Here is a 23,218-nt window from a genome sequence, read left to right on the forward strand (position 1 = left end):
ATTTTATTTGAGCTCTATGATCCTGAAAAACAACAGAGATTAAGAAACTCTCCCATGCTTTGTGTTTCAAAAAACATCTTATCACAAAAGAATCACTTTTACACACACACACACCCTTTGTTTACCTATCACAAGGCCAGACACAACACTTCTAAATTCCCTTTGACGGTCCCACAAATGATCCGCTAAGCTACTAATTCCAAGGATCAATAGGCACAAAATGCTTGTTAACCAAACTAGTTAAGCATCTCCTTCCTCCAGACTCTAAATTTTGGCCCAGCCTCAGTCTAAGCAGAATCCAGCCCTGCTGAGAATGAATTGGCCTCAGGGTAAGACATTCTGTTCTATTCTCTAGCAGACCACCTTCACCTCACTTCCCCACATGCGGTTTCAGTCTTGCTGACTCCTCTCTCTCTGTTAAAAAAAAAAAAAAAAAAAGACCTTTCTGCCTCTCTCCTGAGAAACTCATGGATCTTATGGTCAAAGTATTCTTCCTAATACAATAACCTCCAACTCTAAGTCCAGGTTTGTTTTTTATTTGACATTAAAGTAGACTGACAAAATAGTACTGATCAGACTTCTGAACATTTCCAAGCATGTAAGACTGTAATTCATTAAAACAGTACAAAAATACATAACCATTACTGAAACAAATAGTTAAGGAAGAGAAATAAGAGATAATGGACACAATTAATGGACATTAAGCTGCAGCATATTTAATTCTGCATAGAAATCTGAAACTTCACACACTCTATTACAGAAAATTCCACCTCCTTCCACTATGTACCACAGGAAAAAAAAAAAAAAAAAAACACAGCAACAACCACCATGGGCCCACTATATTCTTGGGCCTGAGAAAACCGTCAGGCAAGGTGTACACTTGGCTTTCCAGCTTGGAATGGATTTGCCTTGGTGATCCGTCAGCGTCACTACAGCTGCCATGCATTCTGCGCTGGAAGCTGTCCAATCACTCTGCCCTAACTCTTTCAATAATACGAACATTTATTTCTCTAAACACAGTGCAGGTTCCAGTTTTAGGTTCACTATCTTGTGTAATCTCAACAGAGCCCTGTGGTATCAACAGGGACACTGGTGTCATGTCCCTATGACATGAAGCTCAGAGAGGTGACATACTTCCTCGAGTTCTACAGTTGGCTCTGGGGACAGCCAGAGAGAGGAGGACACCGTCCACTTCTTCTCCCCACGACGGCTCCTAATATGGCTCTACTCTCTCCGCACACTTGCTCCAAGCCACTGCTCCAACGACAAGCTAAAGATGTCAGTAAAGATGGCACAGGCTCTCAGAGCTGGAAGGAGTCTTAGATCCTTATGTAAAAAATGACAGAGATGCATCAAAAGGCAGCTGATGACTCCTGCTGGCAAAACCTGGATGGGAAACTTTCCTTCCAGTCCCTAACCCAGTGTTCCTGCCCCAGACCACCCAGAAATATGCAAATCTGCAGAGACACCAAGTAGCTTGGTGGTTGTCTAAGACTGGGAATGGGAACAGGAGATGACTGCAAATGGGGAACAGGTTTCTTTGGGGATAACACAAATATTTGAAAATTAGACTCGGGGAAGGATGTGTGACTCCATAAACTTACTAAAAATTAGTGAACTATACACTTAAAATGAGTAAATTTTGAGGTACTTAAATGATACCTCAAGAAATACAGCTGTTAACACTAGAAGATTATTAAAACTCACTCAAGGTCACACATGTAACGAGCTTGACCTGAAGCTCATTCATTGCAAAAGAACCTGGACCTGAAGCCAGCGATGTGACGGCAGAGTTCACAGCCTATGATCCCGCCTCCAAGAGTCACTGGCCTCTCCCAACATATTATTAGAGAAATAACAAGCCGTCGGAGTAGACAGAGCTGTGGCCAAGGTGACCGTGTGATTGACCATTCTAGCGGACAGTTCTGAGTGAAAGAGCTTTGTCATGTGTTTCATCAGGACAAGCATAATGCAGGTCTTGAAGGGTAGAGAAGAACATAGATCACCCTACTCACAGCAAACACCATTTAATTTACTAGGGCCTTCAAAATGTATCCTCTCATTGGATCCCTGGCACAACTCTGGCAGAAAAGGAATTATCTCCAGCTTACACATGAGGAAGCTGAGACTCAGCTAGGGCCCTAGGTTCATAAATCCCAAAACCTCAGAGCAATTAAGCATCAGAACTGTATTTTAGACCAGGAGTTACTGAATCTGTCATGCTATTTTTCACAGTCCACAAGGTAACAATAGTTTTTAGATTTCATAGTGATTATGTAAGGCAATATACAGCGTCTTAGTCTATAAAGCCTAAAGTAGTTTCTATTTGGCTCTTTACAGGAAAAAAAATTTGCAATCCCTGCTTTAGACCATTGCCGCAACCACTTCTAAAAACATACAGTCCAGAAAAGCTCTGGATTACTAGAGTCATACTGCTATTCCACATGCAAGAGAGGAATCTTTGCATTATAAACCCCAAATATGTTATGTTTTATTTTAAATCACATGTGGGTTTACCATTTAAGCTCAGACCACTCTTCAAAGTAAATCTGTTGATATTGAGCACACCATACAGGATAAACAACAACAATCTTAAACGAAACATATTCAAACTCAGAAAACCAAAGAGAAAAAGAAAATCTTAAAAGAAGCTGTCAGGAAGGAATGGGCCATCACTTTACTTATAGAGGAATACCGATGATAATTATAGCAGATATCTCATCAGAAACCACTCTGCAAAAAACAAAGGGGGTAGGGTGAAATATATACTATTTTGAATAAAATAAATCACTGACCTGGAATTCTATATCCAGTGAAACTGTCCTTCAAAAGTAAAGAAGAAATAAAAACTTTTTCAGACAAACAAAAACAGGGAATTCATCAGCAGCAGACTTGGCTCTGGAAGAAATGTTAAAAGAAGCTTTCCAGGGAGAAAAACATATGATATAGGTCAGGAACTCAGATAGACATTGCATAAAAGGTGCCCATTTTATTGTCTTAAAGTTTCTGGAAGGTATGAACTTTCTGTCTGATGAATACATCAGGCATCACCAAAATGCAGGTACACAATAAGTTCTGAAACACTGCTTGAATGGGTCATGAAGCAGTATTTTGAAGGTTTCTACTCACTAGGGTGTATTCAAACAGCCCCAAACCAGCTGTGCAATACAAAGTCTGACTTATACCCGCAGACAGGCATGGGGGATCCTGCTCCCCACTCCCCGCTAAGGCATGCCTTCAAATCTTGGACCAGCACCTTGCGATCGGTCAGCATCTTCATGCTGCCTCAGACCACAAGCTCATCCTGAGAGAAGTGAGGAGACAGAGAGGTGAGGCTCCAACATTATCTATCCAGTTACACTGAAGGGCGATGGGGCAGGAGAGAGACAGAGAGAGAGAGAGCTGACCTCCACCAGTGGCAGAAATTAGAAGGAGACTACACTTGGTGCTCAGCTTTAAGCCATGGTGGTCCTACCCACTCGTAAATATGGCTTCACAAGTGTCCTGAATGCATCAACTGCTCCATCAGTCATGTTGGTACCTGGGAAAAGGATGGGAGAAGGATGGGAAAAGGGAGAAGAGTCCTGTCACCCAGAAGTGAAGAGGTCCATGATGCAAGTTGGATTATGATCCCATCTGGGAAATCAGAGTGAAGCTTCTCTCACACTGAGGCATATCTGTTTCCCTGGCAGTTTACTTTCTGCTTCCTTCCAAAAGGCCAATCTATCTCTCGACGCAGCACGGCTGAACCTAGTTTTCCCAGTAAGGCCAGGATCTCAGTAGTTCAGTAGGGCAACAGCACAGGAAAGAACAGTCCCTGGGAAAGTACTGTCTGCTCTTGACCAAACTCACTGATGAGAAGACCTTTGGAGGGACAAAGGCAGCCACTTCGCACAGTGCCAGACACTTGGTTTCAAATCATAAGAAGTCAAGCCCTCAGTCAGATCTTTCCAGACCAACATTTTCTTGGTCTAAATCAATGATGTGAGCCTCTAAATGCCAGTTTCACACCATGTACAGGCAGGTCACAGTGTCTACTGGCATAGTATCCAGCCTAAAGCTCCAGGGAGACCTGACTGCAGATCTCTGGGAAAGCTTTTGCAAGTGACCCACAACCCTTCTCTCCCGGGGAACCTTCTCCCTGCTGTTCAGGGGACCACATCCACTCCCAAGTGGCCACTAATTTAAAAACCAGGAAGAGTTGGTCTTCAAGTGGACATGACTTCCATCTTAAGATAGTCCTCCTTTTCTCTCTTCCCTCTCCTGCCTCTCGGTGCCACCATGTGGGGTGGTGCAACTTGAGCACCACGTGAGAAGCTCCCCTTATTTCAATGGTTCACAAAGTATAATCCATGGAGCTTCAGTATCACCTGGCATTCGGTAAAAATAAAATGTTAAAAAGAAGAAGGAGGAGAAGTAAAGAAATGTAAAGCCAACTCTCAAGTCCCACCCAGACCCACTGAATCTGAAACGGAGTAGGATATTAACTGTGAATTTTAACAGGCTTTGCAGATAAATGTTAACAGGCTTCGCACATGAGTCTAGTGTTTGCTCAAGGTGAAGAATCACTCTGTCATGTATCATTTCATTCAATGTTCGTAAGAAGCCAATGATCCTAAAAAGCAAGAATTATACTTGTTTTGCAAATGAGGAAGCTGAGATTTTAAAATGAAAAAGCAGCCGGCCAATATCCCCCAAGTAGTAAGTAGGCCCTGACTCCTGGCCACTCTCCAACACCAGGTTCACCCTGGTCCTGCGTCCTTCTGGCCCCTCCTGGAAAGGGAAGATCAGCCTGGCTCTGGAACTTAGCACTCAGCGTTCCCTCTACTGCAATGGTTTATAACACAGCATGCTCATTAAAATTTCTTGGGAAGCTTTCACATTAAAAAACAAAAAGAAGCAACAAAAACATATTTTATTTTGAAGCATTTCAAACACACCAAAGTAGACAGGACAGAATAATCAGCCTCTAGGACAAAGGGGAACTTCTCAAAAGGACCATCCAAGCTCCACTCCAACTCTGTTCACGATGGGGCTCTAATAGGGCTGAGAGGTGTCCTGAGAGCTCCCCAGGCAGCTCTTGAGCTTTGAGGAACACTCTCTGATCCATTTCTCCTCTGATATTTGCAGGACGCAATCTCTTCTTTCATTTATATCTCCACTCAATTGTTAACCTCTGGAAGAGGGTTTTTCCAGATTCCCTGTATCTAAAGCACACCTGGATATCCCCACCTCCACCATAACATCTCTGTATCCCTTCATCCCACTTTGCTTTTTCTGTAGCATGTTCAGCTGCCATTTCATTATATACTATGTTTATTATCTTCAGTGAATACTGTTTATTGTTTAAGAAGCTCATTCACTGAACCAGCAGCTCCAACTGCCTGCTCCCTGCTTATGCCCAGTGTCTGTCAGGGCACTGCCACATGGAGGCACCCAGTGAATGTCTCCTGAATAAATGAATGACAGTGGAACAGAGCAGAGACTGTAACTCAAAACTGTCTGCCTCCAAAATCCATGCTCTTTTCCACAGCACCACATAGACTAGCATAGCACACAGCAGTCTTGCCCTAGCTTCGCTTTCAGTTCCATTCAGTCGCTCAGTCGTGTCCTACTTTTTGCGACCCCATGGACTGCAGCACGCCAGGCCTCCCTGTCCATCACCAGCTCCCGGAGCTTACTCAAACTCATGTCCATCGAGTCGGTGATGCCATCCAACCATCTCATCCTCTGTTGTCCCCTTCTCCTCCTGCCTTCAATCCTTCCCAGCATCAAGGTCTTTTCCAATGAGTCAGTTCTTCATATCAGGTGGCCAAAGTATTGGAATTTCAGCTTCAGCATCAGTCCCCCCAGTCAATATTCAGCACTGATTTTCCTTAGAATTGACTGGTTTAGCTTTGCTTAGCTTGGAGAAAAAGAATGTAGTTCTGAATTGAAGCAAGCTATATATTTGGTACTGAGTTTATCCAAGTACACTGCTTCGTGTCTAAGTACTAGATATGAGGGCTTGTGTGGCTCGCTCTGGGTCTTACTGCCATCCATAAAATAGGAAAATAAACCTGTCTCTACCTATCTTCTATATTTGTTGAGAGGGATATATGAAAACTTATGTGTAATAGCATTTTGTATATTAAGGGGCCATGTAAAGATAAGTTAGCACTACACTTGGGGAGAGAAAAAGAAGGTGAGACCAAGGAAACAGAGTAGGCAAAGAAAGCAGGAGAAAAGCAAAAAGAAAGGGTGATGGTAATTGGACAGAATGGTTGCAAAGAGACTTTCTAAGTCTAAAATTCTGTGATTTAATAGGAAAAGAGAAAATGGAAAAGTATCACAAGGTACTTTTGATGTATCAAAAGTAGCCATTTGTTCAAGAACAAGATTCAGAATTCTTTGTGTCTACTAAAAAGAAGCCACAATCTTTTTTAGTTTAAAATACAATTTATCTGTTATACTGGAAACTCTTTCAAGTACCTCTATGCTTATGTCAGTCTTTTCAAATCATGTGATAGTAACTTTGCTAGAGCATCATTTTTAGATCATGATCACACCTCCCTGATTCAGACTCACAGCAGGTTATTCCCTGTAGAAGAGTCAGCCTGGTTCAACTGGATAAAAGTCACTGAAAAGTCTGAGAAGGGGGACTGTCTGATTCTTCTTATTCCATAAATTCCAAATGGTACGCCCCTGATGAAACAGCTAATATGATTTGTATGCAAACCATGATGGACTGCCTTTATCATAATCAGGACATTCATCCATTGAACATGTCCCTTAGTCAACAAAGATTTAGCAAGAACTTTGATGAAAAGGGTTATTTTTGTATGGGTACCAAACGTAACCTTACTGAAACAAAATCAAGCATTTCAAGAAGCCTTATCGGATTACCTGTCTCAGCTTCTGCTTATGGGTTTCACATTAACAAGAAATAGGAGAGACAGGAAGAATCAAGGGACTCATTCTAGCAGGGTGGAAATCTGTAGATGGTTATTAAGAAATAAGATGAATAATGCGTCTATGATGGGACTGAAATAAAGGTCTTAATGCAACTCCATCAAAAGTCAGATGGATCAATAAGACCCCCTGCTAGTCCTCTAACATTAAAGGGCCCCAAACAAGTCCACTTTGTACACGAGTCGGAGGAATTTAAAAAGCCAGACGATAACAATTGCAATGAAAAACCTGACCTGGAATGACCTGGGCAATAGTCTGGTATGTAAACCAAGGTGAAAATTAACAGAGGGGCCAGGATTTGCTGGTTCGACCTCCAGTCAGGGACCTGGGGACCCAAGGCCATATGCACAATGGCTCTGGGCTGGGAAGTGGGTGGAGGAGGAAACAGAGTCACATAATATCAATAGCATGCATGGTGGATGAAACCACACTGGATGACAAGACAGAAGAGGGCACAGGGTTTTGGGGTAGATAAGTGCAGGTCTAGGCAGGCCGGGACAAGCTGAATTTACTTGGACATGGAGTGGCATTCAGAAGACAAGATTTACTAACTGAGGGATTCGAGGGAATTCTCTTCCAGGAGGAAAGTAAAGGATGGGAGTCAACCTGGAAAGAAAATGAGGCTCTATCTAGCAAAATGGGTCAGGCAGCAAATAACACTGGATGTGCAACTAAGGTTCTAGGAAAGGGCTCACACCCGACACAACAGGGTCCCTAGACACTGAACACACATGCAGATCATGGTGGCCATGGGCAGTGGCCCCCAACCTAGCTGCTGGGGCTCAAGGCCATGCCTATGGCCTCCAACTTACAGGAGCTCTCTGGAAAGACTTGTAGCTTACATCAATGTACTATAACTGCCCTCATGCCCAGAACAGGTGGAAATATGACTTATATCATGGTTCAGAGAGATAGGAACTGTTCTGAATACCCATCCTCCCCCCAGGAGGGAGGTGGGCCCTGCTCCATATCAATACACAATGGAAACAATACAAAGCCAGACATTCTGCCTCAGCTCAGGCAGCGGCTGCTGTGGGATAAAAGGCACAAAAGCAAAAGAGCACAAGCCCTTCAAGGGACGTGAGGGGAGTGGTCAGGGCTGACGGGAGGACAGGACCGGTGTGGAGGAGCCATGGGCCCTGGACCAGCCTAGTCCCCCGAGCACAGCCCACCTGGCATACTTGCCCTCTCAGAGTCAGTGGAGGAGTGTATCATAGCACAGGTCTGGAGCTAGAAAGCTGAGTTCCAACCCCAGAGTGAGTCTTGAGCCATCAACTTAATCTTTCCATATATCCATTTCCAAATTGGTAATAAGGTGATAGTCTATATAGTGCCTGACAACATGGCACCGATGTGAGAACTAAGTCAGTGTCTGCAGAGCCTTGAGTGTAAGACAGCATGCAATGAGTAGGCTATTACTGTAGGTTTTATTTTTTACGCAATCAACAGGGCCATTGGAAGGGGCATGATAAGATCACAATCTCTTTCAGGTGCTTGATTTCAGGTGTGCTGGATGGAAGGGAAAGGGTGGAAGGCCAAGAAGCAAGTCAGAAGATCACTGCAATTCTAGGGAAGAGGTGGCACTCAGAGTGACAAAGGTCAGGGGAAAAAAGGGAAGGGGAAGGGGCCAGACATCAGATACATCTGAGCAGTGAATTGCCAACATTTGGCAAATGCCTGGATGTGGCCGGTGCGGAAAATGAAACAATTTTATCCAGAAGATCAAAGGAGTTTTTCTGAAAACATATCCATTTTTGCAGCCAGGTAAATGCTTAAACGACACTCAGATATTAATTCTGCCTGCTCTACACTGAGCTTCCCGCTCATCCTGTTGTACCCAGTGACCCTGTTACACACAGACTCAGAGTTCCTCCCTACTCTAACAGTTTCAGACTCTGGTCTCTACCAGGAAACCTGCACTTCACTTCCCTTGCCTAAAGGCGACTTCTAACCTAGTCACCACGCAGCAGCTAACACACAGAGCAACCGATGACAGACCATCATTCCACCTGGCCGGCTCCAAAGGCCTGCCGGCACACCCGCAACTCCATTCCTCCTACCCTTCAACTATTCCCCAGACTTTTTCTCAGGCTAAAGCTATTCGGTGCAATTTACAAGGAATGGGGCAGCACTCAAAGGAGCAAGTTAGTGAAATGACTAGAGTCGACGGTAGGTCCCTTCTCAGCAACATTCCTCACACCACACATACCACCCTGTACATCCACTCTCTGAAGAGCCCAGTCGCTTTTCTTCCAGGATTCAATCTGAACATACTCCCGGCCACACAGATACCACTGGCACCCACCCGGGAGAGAGGTTCACTTCCCTTGCAGGCAAGTGGGTGGGGCTAAGCAAGAATCCTCAGACCCACGTTTTCACTCTGTCATCAACTTGTAACAAAACACTTGCCCTGTCCGGTCCCCTCACCCCCGCCCCCCGGGAGCACCCCCCACCCTGCCCCCCGCAGACTGCCGCCCGGCGGTCCTCTGGGGGCGGACAGCTACCTGGTCCAGCAGCCGATAGACGCTGATGCCCTGGGTCTCCACCAGCAGCTCCCAGGCGGCCCCGGAGAGTGCGGGCCGCTGGAGTTCGGCGCAGGCCTCCCGGAACTGCTCCTCCGAGAAGGCGCCGGCCCCAGGATCCATCCTTCCGCAGCGGCGGCCCCGGGGCCCGGAAGGGAGAGGGGACAGGCAGGGATCGTGTTCGGAGGCGGGACGAGAGAGTGGCCCAGAGCGACTGGCAGGGACCTGAGAGGGACCCGGACGCGGCTGGGGGCGGGGCCTCGGGAGCTTCGGGGCGGGGTCTATAGGGGCGGGGCCTCGAGGGGTCGGCCTGGAGGATTGGGCGGTCCCAGGGCTGCGCGGTAACGCAAAGGAAATAGAACTAGAGAAAGGTCGGACTTGATCTGCATAAAGGTGGAGGGCTTAGGAAATGGGGAGGCTTTCAACAGACAAATTGCATTATTTCCAAATTGCTTGCATGTCTCTCCTTTACTTTCTCTGAAGAAGGTTAGGGAAGATCTCAGAGCAGTTGAGTAGAAGTGGGAGGTGAGATGGAAAGAGTGGAAATGCTTGAAAATCTCAGGGGTCAGATGCTACAGCAATGTTCCGTTTGCTCTGTTATGCACTTTAAAACATTGTTCTGAGATGAGGTCCATGGGATTCCCCAGAAGGCTAAATTAGGGGTCCATGGTACAAAAAAGATTAAGAACCCTATTCCATAATAGTACAGTGCCACCACCGGGAGGGTGAAAGATGATCTCAAAAGGTATCGTGGTGTCCATCCAAGACTTCTGCTGCTTGTATAATTTAGATCTTTTGTAACTCAAAGACGTTTTTGTTCCCTCAACTCCCTTTGTTTTACTATATTTCTTACCGCCACATTGTACTTGGTTTGGATAAAGTGGACAGTTTAAATGTCAAATCAGATAACACCGCAAGGATGCCAGAAAATTCGCAACCATTTCGTAATCTGTAAAATGGAGTAAAATTGTGCCACCAGTTAGAATTGAGGAGGTGACCACATAAGATAAACATAGAACATGTTTGCACAATGCCTATCAAAGTACATGTTTATAAAAATTTCCACTTGCCTTATATTACTATATTGAAATGTTTGTCTTTCTATAATTGAAAGGAAGACTTGGAAGTTGAAGGCAAACTCTACATTTATGTCCATTTCCAAGAAGAGAAATAAAATAAGACTTGGCAGCATAAATGAATTACGCCTTTATTCAATTCCATGCTGGTTCTGTTCTGTTTCATGAGGATGGAAAGAGGGATGTGGTAGTTCCTGACACAAAATGCATGAAAGATCAGAGACTACTGTTTTGGTAATGCCTTTTAAGTTTAGTCATTTTATTTTAAAACATATTTAGACTAAATTTCAATTGTTTTGAAACATGAATTTCTTCAAAAGCCATTGACTATGAAGTATTTTCATATATTGTCAAGGAATTCTATTTTTAAGGTGGGTGTTGACGAGGCTCCACCTTTATATTTTATACCAATTGGTTAATGAAGACAACCATGAGGGTATAAATAGTATTATGAAAGATATAAGGTAGGAAATTTAAATTGTATTTATTACACATGTTTAAAAGTGTGCTTATCTACTAAATTCAGAAGGTGAATGTATATATATTTGAGTATACTGAGATTTACAACAATGTTTATTTTATTACAGATAATGAAGGAAAGAATCATATTATAAAATAAATTTTGTGGCAAAAGTCTGAAAAAGACTTGGAAGGGGGTCCAGAAAGACCTGTTTTTCTCCAGGACTTGTCTGTTGTAATAGGCCAGCCTGTTTCGTTTGTGAAAAACACTTTCTAGAGGAATTTCCAACAACAAGGCAAGTGAAGAATAATATATTTGCGGTTGCCGGGTGGCTCAGATGGTAAAGAATCCGCCTCAATGCAGGAGACCCAGGTTCAATCCCTGGGTTGGGGAGATCCCCTGGAGAAGGCCATGGCAACCCACTCTAGTATTCTTGCCTGGGAAATCCCATGGTCAGAGGAGCCTGGCAGGCTACAGAACCTGGGGTTGCAAAGAGTCAGACACAACTAAGGGGCTAACATTTTCACTGTTGAAAATCCAAAAGGTCAAAAGTTCCAAGGGCTGGAGTTAGAGTTCTAATACTCTCACTGTGGGCTAGAGATGTAGTGCTGGGCCATAGTGGTGGAAATCTGGCTCAGGGACTCCTTCATAAAGCCTGGCTCCTCTAGGAGCTGCTGCTTCCATTCTATGAAACCAGAAAATTCCCTGCCTGTAGACCATGGAGCCTTCAAGGAACTCATGCTTTCCCCGAAGCTGTAAGGAAAAAGAAACAGAAAGGCAACTAGGGGAAATCACATCCCAAGCTTATGCCAGAGATGGAATTTAAATTTACATTACCAGCAACTGTATGGGAGTCACAGGAGATAAATTAATACAAACGACCTTTGAAACCCCTGGGACTCTGCCAGAATCAAAGCCAGTGACACTTTCACAACTAGGACCCATGAAATTATCCAAGAGAAAACAATACCCACAGAAGGTGCACGTACAAAAATTGAGTTACAAAGAACTGAGGGAAACACTGTGGAAAACAGTTTGACAATTTCTATAAAAGTTAAGACAGCCTTCAGAATGGGAGAAAATAATAGCAAATGAAGCAACTGACAAAAAATTAATCTCAAAAATATACAAGCAGCTCATGCAGCTCAATACTAGAAAAATAAACGATTCAATTAAAAAAAAAAAATGGACCAAAGAACTAAACAGACATTTCTCCAAAGAAGACATACAGATGGCTAATAAACACATGAAAAGATGTTCAACATCTCTCATTATTAGAGAAATGCAAATCAAAATCACAATGAGGTACCACCTCACACCAGACAGAATGGCTGCTATCAAAAAGTCTACAAAGAATAAATGCTGGAGAGGGTGCAGGGAAAAGGGAACCCTCTTACACTGTTGCAGGGAATGCAAACTAGTACAGCCACTATGGAGAACAGTATGGAGATTCCTTAAAAAGCTGAAAATAGAACTGCCAAACAAGCCAGCAATCCCACTGGGCATACACACTGAGGAAACCAGAACTGAAAGAGACACGTGTACCCCAATGTTCATCGCAACACTGTTTACAATAGCTAGGACATGGAAGTAACCTATCTGTCCATTGGCAGACAAATGGATAAGAAAGCTGTAGTACATAAACACAATGGAATATTACTCAGCTATTAAAAAGAACACGTTTGAGTCAATTCTAATGAGGTGGATGAAACTGGAGCCTATTATACTGAGTGAAGTAAGTCAGAAAGAAAAACACCAATACAGTGTATTAACACATACATATGGAATTTAGAAAGATGGTAACGATGACCCTATATGTGAGACAGCAGAAGAGACCCAGATATAAAGAACAGACTTTTGGACTCTGTGGGAGAAGGCAAGTGTGGGATGATTTGAGAGAATACCATTGAAACATGCATATTATCATATGTGGAATAGGTCACCAGTCCAGGTTCGATGCATGAGACAGGGCACTCAGGGCCAGTGCACTGGGATGACCCTGAGGGATAGGATAGGGAGGGGTTGGGAGGGGGATACAGGATGGGGAACACATGTACACCCATAGCTGATTCATGTATGGCAAAAGCCACCACAGTATTGTAAAGTAATCAGCCTCCAATTAAAATAAATTTAAAAAATAGTTAAACATACAACCTACCATATAATGTAGCCATTCTATTCATAGATATTTTTCCAAGAAAAAAAACTACCACTGCTCATATTGACATAAATGTTCATACCATCTTAAGTTGTAATAGCCAATAACTGGAAGCAACTAAATGTCCTTCAATGGGTGAATTGATAAAAAACAAATTGTGATATATCCACCAATGAATTATTACTCAGCAATACACTTTTAAATGATTCATATATGTGTATGAGTTCATTCCAATCCCTAAGAAAGGCAATGCCAAAGAATGCTCAAACTACCACACAACTGCACTCATCTCACATGCTACCGAGTAATGCTCAAAATTCTCCAAGCCAGGGTTCAGCAATACATGAACGATGAACTTCCAGATGTTCAAGCTGGTTTTAGAAAAGGCAGAGGAACCAGAGATCAAATTGCCAACAACCACTGGATCATCGAAAAAGCAAGAGAGTTCCAGAAATACATCTATTTCTGCTTTATTGACTATGCCAAAGCCTTTGACTGTGTGGATCACAATAAACTGTGGAAAATTCTGAAAGAGACGGGGGTACCAGACCACCTGACCTGCCTCTTGAGAAATCTGTATGCAGCTCAGGTAGCAATAGTTAGAACTGGACATGGAACAACAGACTGGTTCCAAATAGGAAAAGGAGTTCGTCAAGGCTGTATATTGTCACCCTGCTTATTTAATTTACTTGCAGAGTACATCATGAGAAACGCTGGGCTGAATGAAGCACATGCTGGAATCAAGATAGCTGGGAGAAATATCAATAACCTCACATATGCAGATAACACCACACTTATGGCAGAAAGTGAAGAACTAAAGAGCCTCTTGATGAAAGTGAAAGAGGACAGTGAAAAAGTTGGCTTAAAACTCAACATTCAGAAAACAAAGATCATGGCATCCGGTCCCATCACTTCATGGCAAATAGATGGAGAAACAGTGGAAACAGTGGCAGACTATTTTGGGGGGCTCCAAAAATCACTGCAGATGGTGACTACATCCATGAAATTAAAAGACACTTGCTCCTTGAAAGAAACGTTATGACCAACCTAGACAGCATATTAAAAAGCAGAGACATTACTTTGCCAACAAAGGTCCACCTAGTTAAAGCTATGGTTCTTCCAGTAGTCATGTATGGATGTGAGAATTGGACTATAGAGAAAGCTGAGCGCTGAAGAATTGATGCTTTTGAACTGTGGTGTTGGAGAAGACTCTTGAGAGTCCCTTGGACTGCAAGATCCAATCAGTCCATCCTAAAGGAAATCAGTCTGGAATGTTCATTGGAAGGACTGATGTTGAAGCTGAAACTCCAATATTTTGGCCACCTGATGCGAGGAACTGGCTCATTTGAAAAGACCCTGATGCTGGCAAAGATTGAAGGCATGAGGACAAGGGGACGACAGAGGATGAGATGGTTGGATGGCATTACCAACACTATAGACATGAGTTTGAGTAGGTTCCAGGAGTTGGTGATGGACAGGGAGGTCTGGCGTGCTGCAGTCCAAGGGGTCGCAAAGAGTTGGACATGACTGAGCTACTGAAATGAACTGAACTGATAAGTTTGTGTGCAGATGTATGTATAATATATATATTATATTATAAATATAATGTAATATGTGATATATAAATCATTCAATTCAGAGTAAAGTAGCATATAATTGCAACTTATGTTAAAATTGTGTAACCTGTAAATAAAATGTAAAGGTGATAAAAACAACTGATAAATTTAGGTAAAGGTAGTAATATTTTCTGAAGAAGGCAATGGCACCCCACTCCAGTACTCTTGCCTGGAAAATTCCATGGACAGAGGAGCCTGGTGGGCTGCAGTCTATGGGGTCGCGAAAAGTCGGACACGACTGAGCGACTTCACTTTGACTTTTCACTTTCATGCATTGGAAAAGGAAATGGCAACCCACTCCAGTGTTCTTGCCTGCAGAATCCCAGGGACAGGGGAGCCTGGTGGGCTGCCATCTATGGGGTCGCATAGAGTTGGACACAACTGAAGTGACTTAGCAGCAGCAGCAGTAATATTTCCTATTCTATTCCTTTAAAATTTTTGTATATATGTAATTATTCAAAATTCAAATTTTGAGAAAACCCAGCTGTACGTGTTTATATGAGATATAAATAAAATAAATTACACAGAAAATGTAGAGGTAATGTCATGGAAAAAATACACAAGTTAGCTTCAAACTAAAGAAAACTGATGTGGCTGTAAAAATATCAGATAAAACAGGCTTTAAGGCAAGAAAAGAAGTTCCTGAGTTAAAGGACAGAACTTTTCAGGAGTTCTGAATGCCTAAATTTTTATTCACTTCACAGTATAATCTCAAATACATAAGGGAAAAATGTCACCAGTACAGTCTTCCCTCAGTATCTGGGGTATTGATTGTAGGACCCTCAAAGATACCCAAATCCACAGACACCCACATCCCTTATGAAATGGTATAATCTTTGCATATAACCTATGCACATCCACACATACATCGTAAGTTATCTTTAGTTTACTTGTAATGCCTAATACAATGTAAATGTTACAAAAAGAACTGCCTGTGTTAAGCATTTTCAATTTTTTCTTTTTGATACTTTCTGGATTTTTTTTTTCTTTTCAATGTAAGGTTGATTGATATCAAGAAAACTCACGGATATGAAGGGCTCACTGTACAAGGAGAAATCAGCAAATTCACATTCACAGTGGGACATTGTAAAGGTTTTTTTCCAAGAAATAGATAGATCAAATAGACAAAAAATTGGTAAAGATATGAAAGGCTTGAGCATATAGTTTACATGCTTGATATAAAGGTTTTTATAGAACCTCCTAGCCAATAAATAGACACAATACTTACAAACTCTCATAAAATATTCATTAAAGTTGATGATTCCATAAGTCACAAATGATATTTTCAACCAACTGGAAACACTCTATAGCATTCTCTGGTGACAATTGTAAAAGACAAAAGAAGGGAAGAAAAAGGAAACAAAATTAGCCAATCTCTCCCCCCACCCCATATATTTGAAAACAAAACAAAACAAACACACACTTATTCTAGGAACTAAACCAGCAATTAATTCCCTGCATCAAATTCCTTGGTGCTTAAAATAAACAGAAACTTCTTCTTTCCTGCACCTACTCTTGACTGACTATTGTTTACATTAAAACACAGGAACTCCTGTTCAGTTGTATACTATGAATAAATCAAAACCCAACACATAAATTGGTAGAAGACATTTGTTACTCACAAAGCCAACCAAGAATCAATACTGATAATATATACAGAACTAGGAATCAGTGGGAAAAAAAAACTCAAATAACAAAATTGAAAATGCGAATGGGTAGAAAACCCAAACAACATATGAACACATGAAAAGCAGCTAAATTTCCATAGCAATTGGAGAAATGAAAAATAAATTACATCATTAATTGTTTACATTAAATTGGCAAAAACTAAAAAATTAGGTGTTGGTGAATATAGAGGAAAACAATAGCTCTGACAAAGTATTCTAGTTAAAATGCAACTGATAGCATGAAACACAGATTGAAAAGGTCAATTAAATGTGAGGATACACATACTGTATCTCCAACAGTTGCATTCCTATTAGTATATTGAGAGAACTGCTAATATTGCATAAAGAATTCACATTGTTTTAATGGCAAAAAAAAAAAAAAAAAAAAAACATAAGGACCATCTACCAACCAAAAATCAATAAGTAAATTGTAGTTTATTCATTATACATCTTTTAAAATTAAAGAAAAAAAATCTGTAAATCATGGACAAATCATGAAAATATTGATGAATAAAAAAGCAAGTTATAGAAGGATGTACAGAGTAAGCTACTTAATAGTGTTTACAGACCATAAGTTTGCCCTGAAAACTATGAATGTGAATGAGAAGGATACTGTTAACTTCAGCAATAACTGATTTATTTTATTTCTTTAAAAAGTATGAGTCAAATAAGGAACAATATTAATGTATATGCTGGATGGTGGGTTCAAGAATGTTACACTCTACACATCAGTAATGCTTAAAATTCTCTAAGCTAGGTATGTGAATTGAGAACTTCACATACATGAAGAATCAACAATACATGAATTGAGAACGTCCAGATGTTCAAACAGGATTTAGAAAAGGCAGAGGAACCAGAGATCAAATTGCCAACATCTGTTGGATCATAGAAAAAGCAAGACAATTCCAGAAAAGCATCTACTTCTGCTTCATTGACTACGCTAAAGCCTTTGACTATGTGGATCACAACAAACTGTGGAAAATTCCAAGAGATGGGAATACCAGACCACCTTACCTGCCTCCTGAGAAATCTGTATGCAGGTCAAGAAGCAACAGAACCAAACATGGAACAACAGACTGGTTCCAAATCGGGAAAGGAATACTTCGAGGCTTTATATTGCCATCCTGATTACTTAACTTTTATGCAGAGAACGTCTTGCAACATGCTGGGCTGAATGAAGCACAAACTGGAATCAAGATTCCCTGCTGAAATATCAATAACCTCAGATATGAGACGATACCACCCTTATGGCAGAAAGTGAAGAAGAACTAAAGACCCTCTTGATGAAAGTGAAAGAGGAGAGTGAAAAAGTTGGCTTAAAATTCAACATTCAAGGGAGGAGCTAAGATGGCAGAGGAATAGGATGGGGAGACCACTTTCTCCCCCACAAATTCATCAAAAGAACATTTAAACGCCGAGTAAATTCCACAGAACAACTTCTGAATGCCGGCAGAGGACATCAGGCACACAGAAAAGCAACCCATTGTCTTCAAAAAGAGGTAGGAAAAAATATAAAAGACAAAAAAAGAGACAAAAGAGGGAGGGATGGAGCTCCATTCTGGGAAGGGAGTCTTAAAAAGAGAGAAGTTTCCAAACACCTGGAAACACTTTCACTGCCGAGTCTGTGCCGAGCCTTGGAAGCACAGAGGGCAACATAACAGGGAGGAAAAATAAATAAACAATTAAAACTCACAGATTACGAGCCCAACGGTAACTCCCCCAGCGGAGAAGCAGCGCAGACGCCTTCACCCACCACTAGCAGGAGGGGGCTGGGCAGGGAGGCACGGGATGCATCGCTTAGAGTAAGGATCTGTCCTGAATGTCCCGAGCGCTATCTGAGCGAACTAATTTGGGCTAGCAAACCAGACTGTGGGATAACTACCACGCGAAATGCCAGCTCTAACCTAAGACACCACCAGGCCCGCTCACAGAACAAAGGACTGAACAGAGATAGCTGGCTGCAGACCATCCCCCTCCAGTGACAGGCAGCCAGAGCCGAAAGGGGACAATCGCAGCCCCAGAGAGACATTTTCTACAAAACTGTAAGCAGGCTTCTTTGCTAACTAAGACTTCTTGGGGTTCTGGATGGTCAACATCCACCTGAGAAGGTGTGCTGGTTGTACACCCAGAAAACCGAGCGGCGGGGAGGCGATAAGTCGCACCAACTGCGCTCTCCAAATACCTCATCACCTGAGCTGCTTGGACCTGGGAAGGGCACAAAATGCAGGCCCAGCTGAGTCTGTGCCTCTGAGGACTACCCGAGTGCCTGAACCTGAGTGGCTTAGACCTGGGAGGTGCAAGCAGCCCAGGGCCGGCCTTGGATGGTTCCTGGTGGAGCAACCTAGAGCCTGAGCAGTGTGGGCAGGGAGGATACACACGCCGCGAATGGGGGCAGGCCCAGTGTGGCTGAGGCACTGCGAGCACACACCAGTGTTATTTGTTTGCAGCGTCCCTCCCTCTCCACAGCGCGACTGAACAAGTGAGCCTAAAAAAAAAAAAAAAAAAGTGTCCACCGCTGCCCCCTTTGTATCAGGGCAGAAATCAGACACTGAAGAGACCAGCAAACAGAAGAAGCTGTAACAGAGGGAACCACCTTGGAAGCGACAGGCAATAGATTAAAACCCTGTCATTAGTACCGACTACATAGGAAGGGGCCTATAGATCTTGAGAAATATAAGCCAGACCAAGGAACTAGCCGAAAATGAACTGACCCCACAATACCCACACCACCACCAGAGAAAATCCTAGATATATTTTTACTAATTTATGATCATTCTTTCTTTCTTTTTTTCTATTTTAAATTTTTTTAAAATTTTTAAGTCCTCTATTACTCCTTTAATTTTCACTTTTATAACCTACTATTACTTTGCCAAAAAAAGACCCTATTTTTTTAAAAGCAAACTTCATATATATATTTTAAAAAATTTTTGTGACCTTGTTTATTTTTTCTTTTCTTTTTCTTTCTTTCTTTTTTTTACTTTTTCTTCTTTTCTTTAACATTGTATTTTTGAAATTTCAAACTCTACTCTATATTTTTAATTTATGCTTTTTGGTATTTGTTATCAATTTTGTACCTATATTTTCTTTATAATTTTTGTGACTTTTTTTTTCTCTCTTTCTTTCTCTTCTTCTTTTCTTTAACATTGTATTTCTGAAATTCCAAACTCTACTCTAAATTTTTAATTTATGCTTTTTGGTATTTCTTATCAATTTTCTACCTATATTTTCTTTATAATTTTTGTGACTTTGTTTTTGTTTATATTTTTCTCTTTCTTTTTCTTCTTCTTTTCTTTAAAATTGTATTTTTAAAATTCCAAACTATACTCTAGATTTTTAACTTTTGCTTTTTGGTATTTATTATCAATTTTGTACCTATATTTTCTTTATAATTTTTGTGACTTTGTTTTTCTTTTTCTCTCATTCGTTTCCTTCTTCGTTCCTTTAACATTGTATTTTTGAAATTCCAAACTCTACTCTAGATTTTTAATTTTTGTTTTTAGGTATTTGTTACCAATTTTGTACCTTCAAGAACCCAATCTTCAGTGCCCATTTTTTACTTGGGAGCGAGATTACTGGCTTGACTGCTCTCTCTCCCTTTGGACTCTCCTTTTTCTCCACCAGGTCGCCTGTGTCTCCTCCCTAACCCCACTCTACTCTACACAACTATGTGAATTTCTGTGGGATCCAGACGGTGGAGAACACTTAGGGAACTGATTACTGGCTGGATCTGTCTCCTTTTCATTCCCCCCTTTTATCCTCCTGGCCACCTCTGTCACCTTCCTCCTTCTTCTCTTCTCTGTATAACTCCGTGAACATCTCTGAGCGGTCCAGTTGTCGAGTGCACATAAGGAAGTGATTACTGGCTAGCCCGCTCTCTCCACTATTGATTCCACCTCATCTCATTCGGGTCACTTTTAACTCCCTCCTTCCTCTTCTCTTCTCCATGTAACGCTGTGAACCTCTCTGGGTGACCCTCACGGTGGAGAAACTTTTCATCTTTAACCTAGATGTTTGATCAATGGTGCTGTATAGAAGGAGAAGTGTTGAGACTACTGTAAAAATAAGACCGATAACTGGAAGCAGGAGGCTTAAGTTCAAACCCTGACTCCAGAGAACTCCTGACTCCAGGGAACATTAATTGACAGGAGCTCATCAAACGCCTTTATACCTACACAGAAACCAAGCACCACAGAAGGGCCAACAAATTCCAGGGCAAGACATACCAAGGAAATTCTCCAGCAACACAGGAACGTAGCCCTGAGCTCCAAGATACAGGCTGCCCAAAGTCACCCCAAAACCATAGACATCCCATAACTCATTACTGGACACTTCATTGCACTCCAGAGAGAAGAAATCCAGCTCCACCCACCAGAACACCGACACAAACTTCCCTAACCAGGAAACCTTGACAAGCCACCTGTACAAACCCACACACAGTGAGGAAACTCCACAATAAAGAGAACTCCACAAACTGCCAGAATACAGAAAGGACACCCCAAACTCAGCAATATAAACAAGATGAAGAGACAGAGGAATACCCAGCACATAAAGGAACAGGATAAATGCCCACCAAATCAAACAAAAGAGGAAGAGATAGGAAATCTACCTGATAAAGAATTCCGAATAATGATAGTAAAATTGATCCAAAATCTTGAAATCAAAATGGAATCACAGATTAATAGCCTGGAGACAAGGATTGAGAAGATGCAAAAAAGGTTTAACAAGGACCTAGAAGAAATTTAAAAAGTCAATATATAATGAATAATGCAATAAATGAGATCAAAAACACTCTGGAGGCAACAAATAGTAGAATAACAGAGGCAGAAGATAGGATTAGTGAATTAGAAGATAGAATGGTAGAAATAAATGAATCAGAGAGGAAAAAAGAAAAACTAATTAAGAGAAATGAGGACAATCTCAGAGACCTCCAGGACAATATTAAACGCTACAACATTCGAATCATAGGAGTCCCGGAAGAAGAAGACAAAAAGAAAGACCATGAGAAAATACTTGAGGAGATAATCATTGAAAAATTCCCTAAAATGGGGAAGGAAATAATCACTCAAGTCCAAGAAACCCAGAGAGTCCCAAACAGGATAAACCCAAGGCAAAACACCACAAGACACATATTAATCAAATTAACAAAGATCAAACACAAAGAACAAATATTAAAAACAGCAAGGGGAAAACAACAAATAACACACAAGGGAATTCCCATAAGGATAACAGCTGATCTTTCAAAGAAACTCTTCAAGCCAGGAGGGAATGGCAAGACATACTTAAAGTGATGAAAGAAAATAACCTACAGCCCAGATTATTGTACCCAGCAAGGATCTCATTCAAATATGAAGGAGAAATCAAAAGCTTTACAGACAAGCAAAAGCTGAGAGAATTCAGCACCACCAAACCAGCTCTTCAACAAATACTAAAGGATATCCTCTAGACAGGAAACACAAAAATGGTGTATAAATTCTAACCCAAAACAATAAAGTAAATGGCAACGGGATCATACTTATCAATAATTACCTTAAATGTAGATGGGTTGAATGCCCTAACCAAAAGACAAAGACTGGCTGAATGGATACAAAAACAAGACCCCTACATATGTTGTCTACAAGAGACCCACCTCAAAACAGGGGACACATACAGACTGAAAGTGAAAGGCTGGAAAAAGATTTCCCATGCAAATAGGGACCAAAAGAAAGCAGGAGTAGCAATACTCATATCAGATAAAATAGAGTTTAAAACAAAGGCTGTGAAAAGAGACAAAGAAGGTCACTACATAATGACCAAAGGATCAATCCAAGAAGAAGATATAACAATTATAAATATATATGCACCCAACATAGGAGCACAGCAGTATGTAAGACAAATGCTAATAAGTATGAAAGGAGAAATTAACAATAATGGGATATTTTTATTATCCCATTAACAATAGTGGGAGAATTTAATACCCCACTCACACCTATGGATAGATCAACTAAACAGAAAATTAACAAGAAAACACAAACTTAAAATGATACAATAGACCAGTTAGACCTAATTGATATCTATAGGACGTTTCATCTCAAAACAATGAATTTCACATTTTTCTCAAGTGCACATGGAACCTTCTCCAGGATAGATCACATCCTGGGCCATAAATCTAGCCTTCGTAAATTCAAAAAAATTAAAATCATTCCAAGCATCTTTTCTGACCACAATGCAGTAAGATTAGATCTCAATTACAGGAGAAAAACTATCAAAAATTCCAACATATGGAGACTGAACAACACGCTGCTGAATAACCAACAAATCACAGAAGAAATCAAAAAAGAAATCAAAATGTGCATAGAAACAAATGAAAATGAAAACACAACAACCCAAAACCTGTGGGACACTGTAAAAGCAGTCCTAAGGGGAAAGTTCATAGCAATACAGGCATACCTCAAGAAACAAGAAAAAAAGTCAAATAAATAACCTAACTCTACACCTAAAGCAACTAGAAAAGGAAGAAATGAAGAACCCCAGGGTTAGTAGAAGGAAAGAAATCTTAAAAATTAGGGCAGAAATAAATGCAAAAGAAACAAAAGAGACCATAGCAAAAATCAACAAAGCCAAAAGCTGGTTCTTTGAAAGGATAAATAAAATTGACAAACCATTAGCCAGACTCATCAAGAAACAAAGGGAGAAAAATCAAATCAATAAAATTAGAAATGAAAATGGAGAGATCACAACAGACAACACAGAAATACAAAGGATCATAAGAGACTACTATCAGCAATTATA

The 23,218-nt window shown here is 41.2% G+C and overlaps 1 protein-coding gene across 4 annotated transcripts in view; it reads right to left on the reverse strand.

The window, feature by feature from the left end:
- LOC102412899 (phosphatidylcholine transfer protein) overlaps positions 1-23,218 on the reverse strand; it is a 276,982-nt gene that overhangs the window by 195,933 nt on the left and 57,831 nt on the right. For 2 of the 4 annotated variants that reach the window (XM_044939648.1, XM_025281265.2), the window contains exon 1: positions 9,456-9,730. The exons of 1 other annotated variant lie outside the window; for it this stretch is intronic. In XM_044939648.1, coding sequence (XP_044795583.1) covers positions 9,456-9,596 — 141 coding nt within the window. In that variant the 5' untranslated portion in view covers positions 9,597-9,730. Of the gene's footprint in view, positions 1-9,455; positions 9,731-23,218 lie in introns of those variants that run through there. One more of the 4 variants, XM_025281264.2, reaches the window with a different exon arrangement.

The sequence above is a fragment of the Bubalus bubalis genome, chromosome 3 (genome assembly GCF_019923935.1).
Source record: "Bubalus bubalis isolate 160015118507 breed Murrah chromosome 3, NDDB_SH_1, whole genome shotgun sequence".
In the NCBI taxonomy this organism is placed as follows: domain Eukaryota; kingdom Metazoa; phylum Chordata; class Mammalia; order Artiodactyla; family Bovidae; genus Bubalus; species Bubalus bubalis.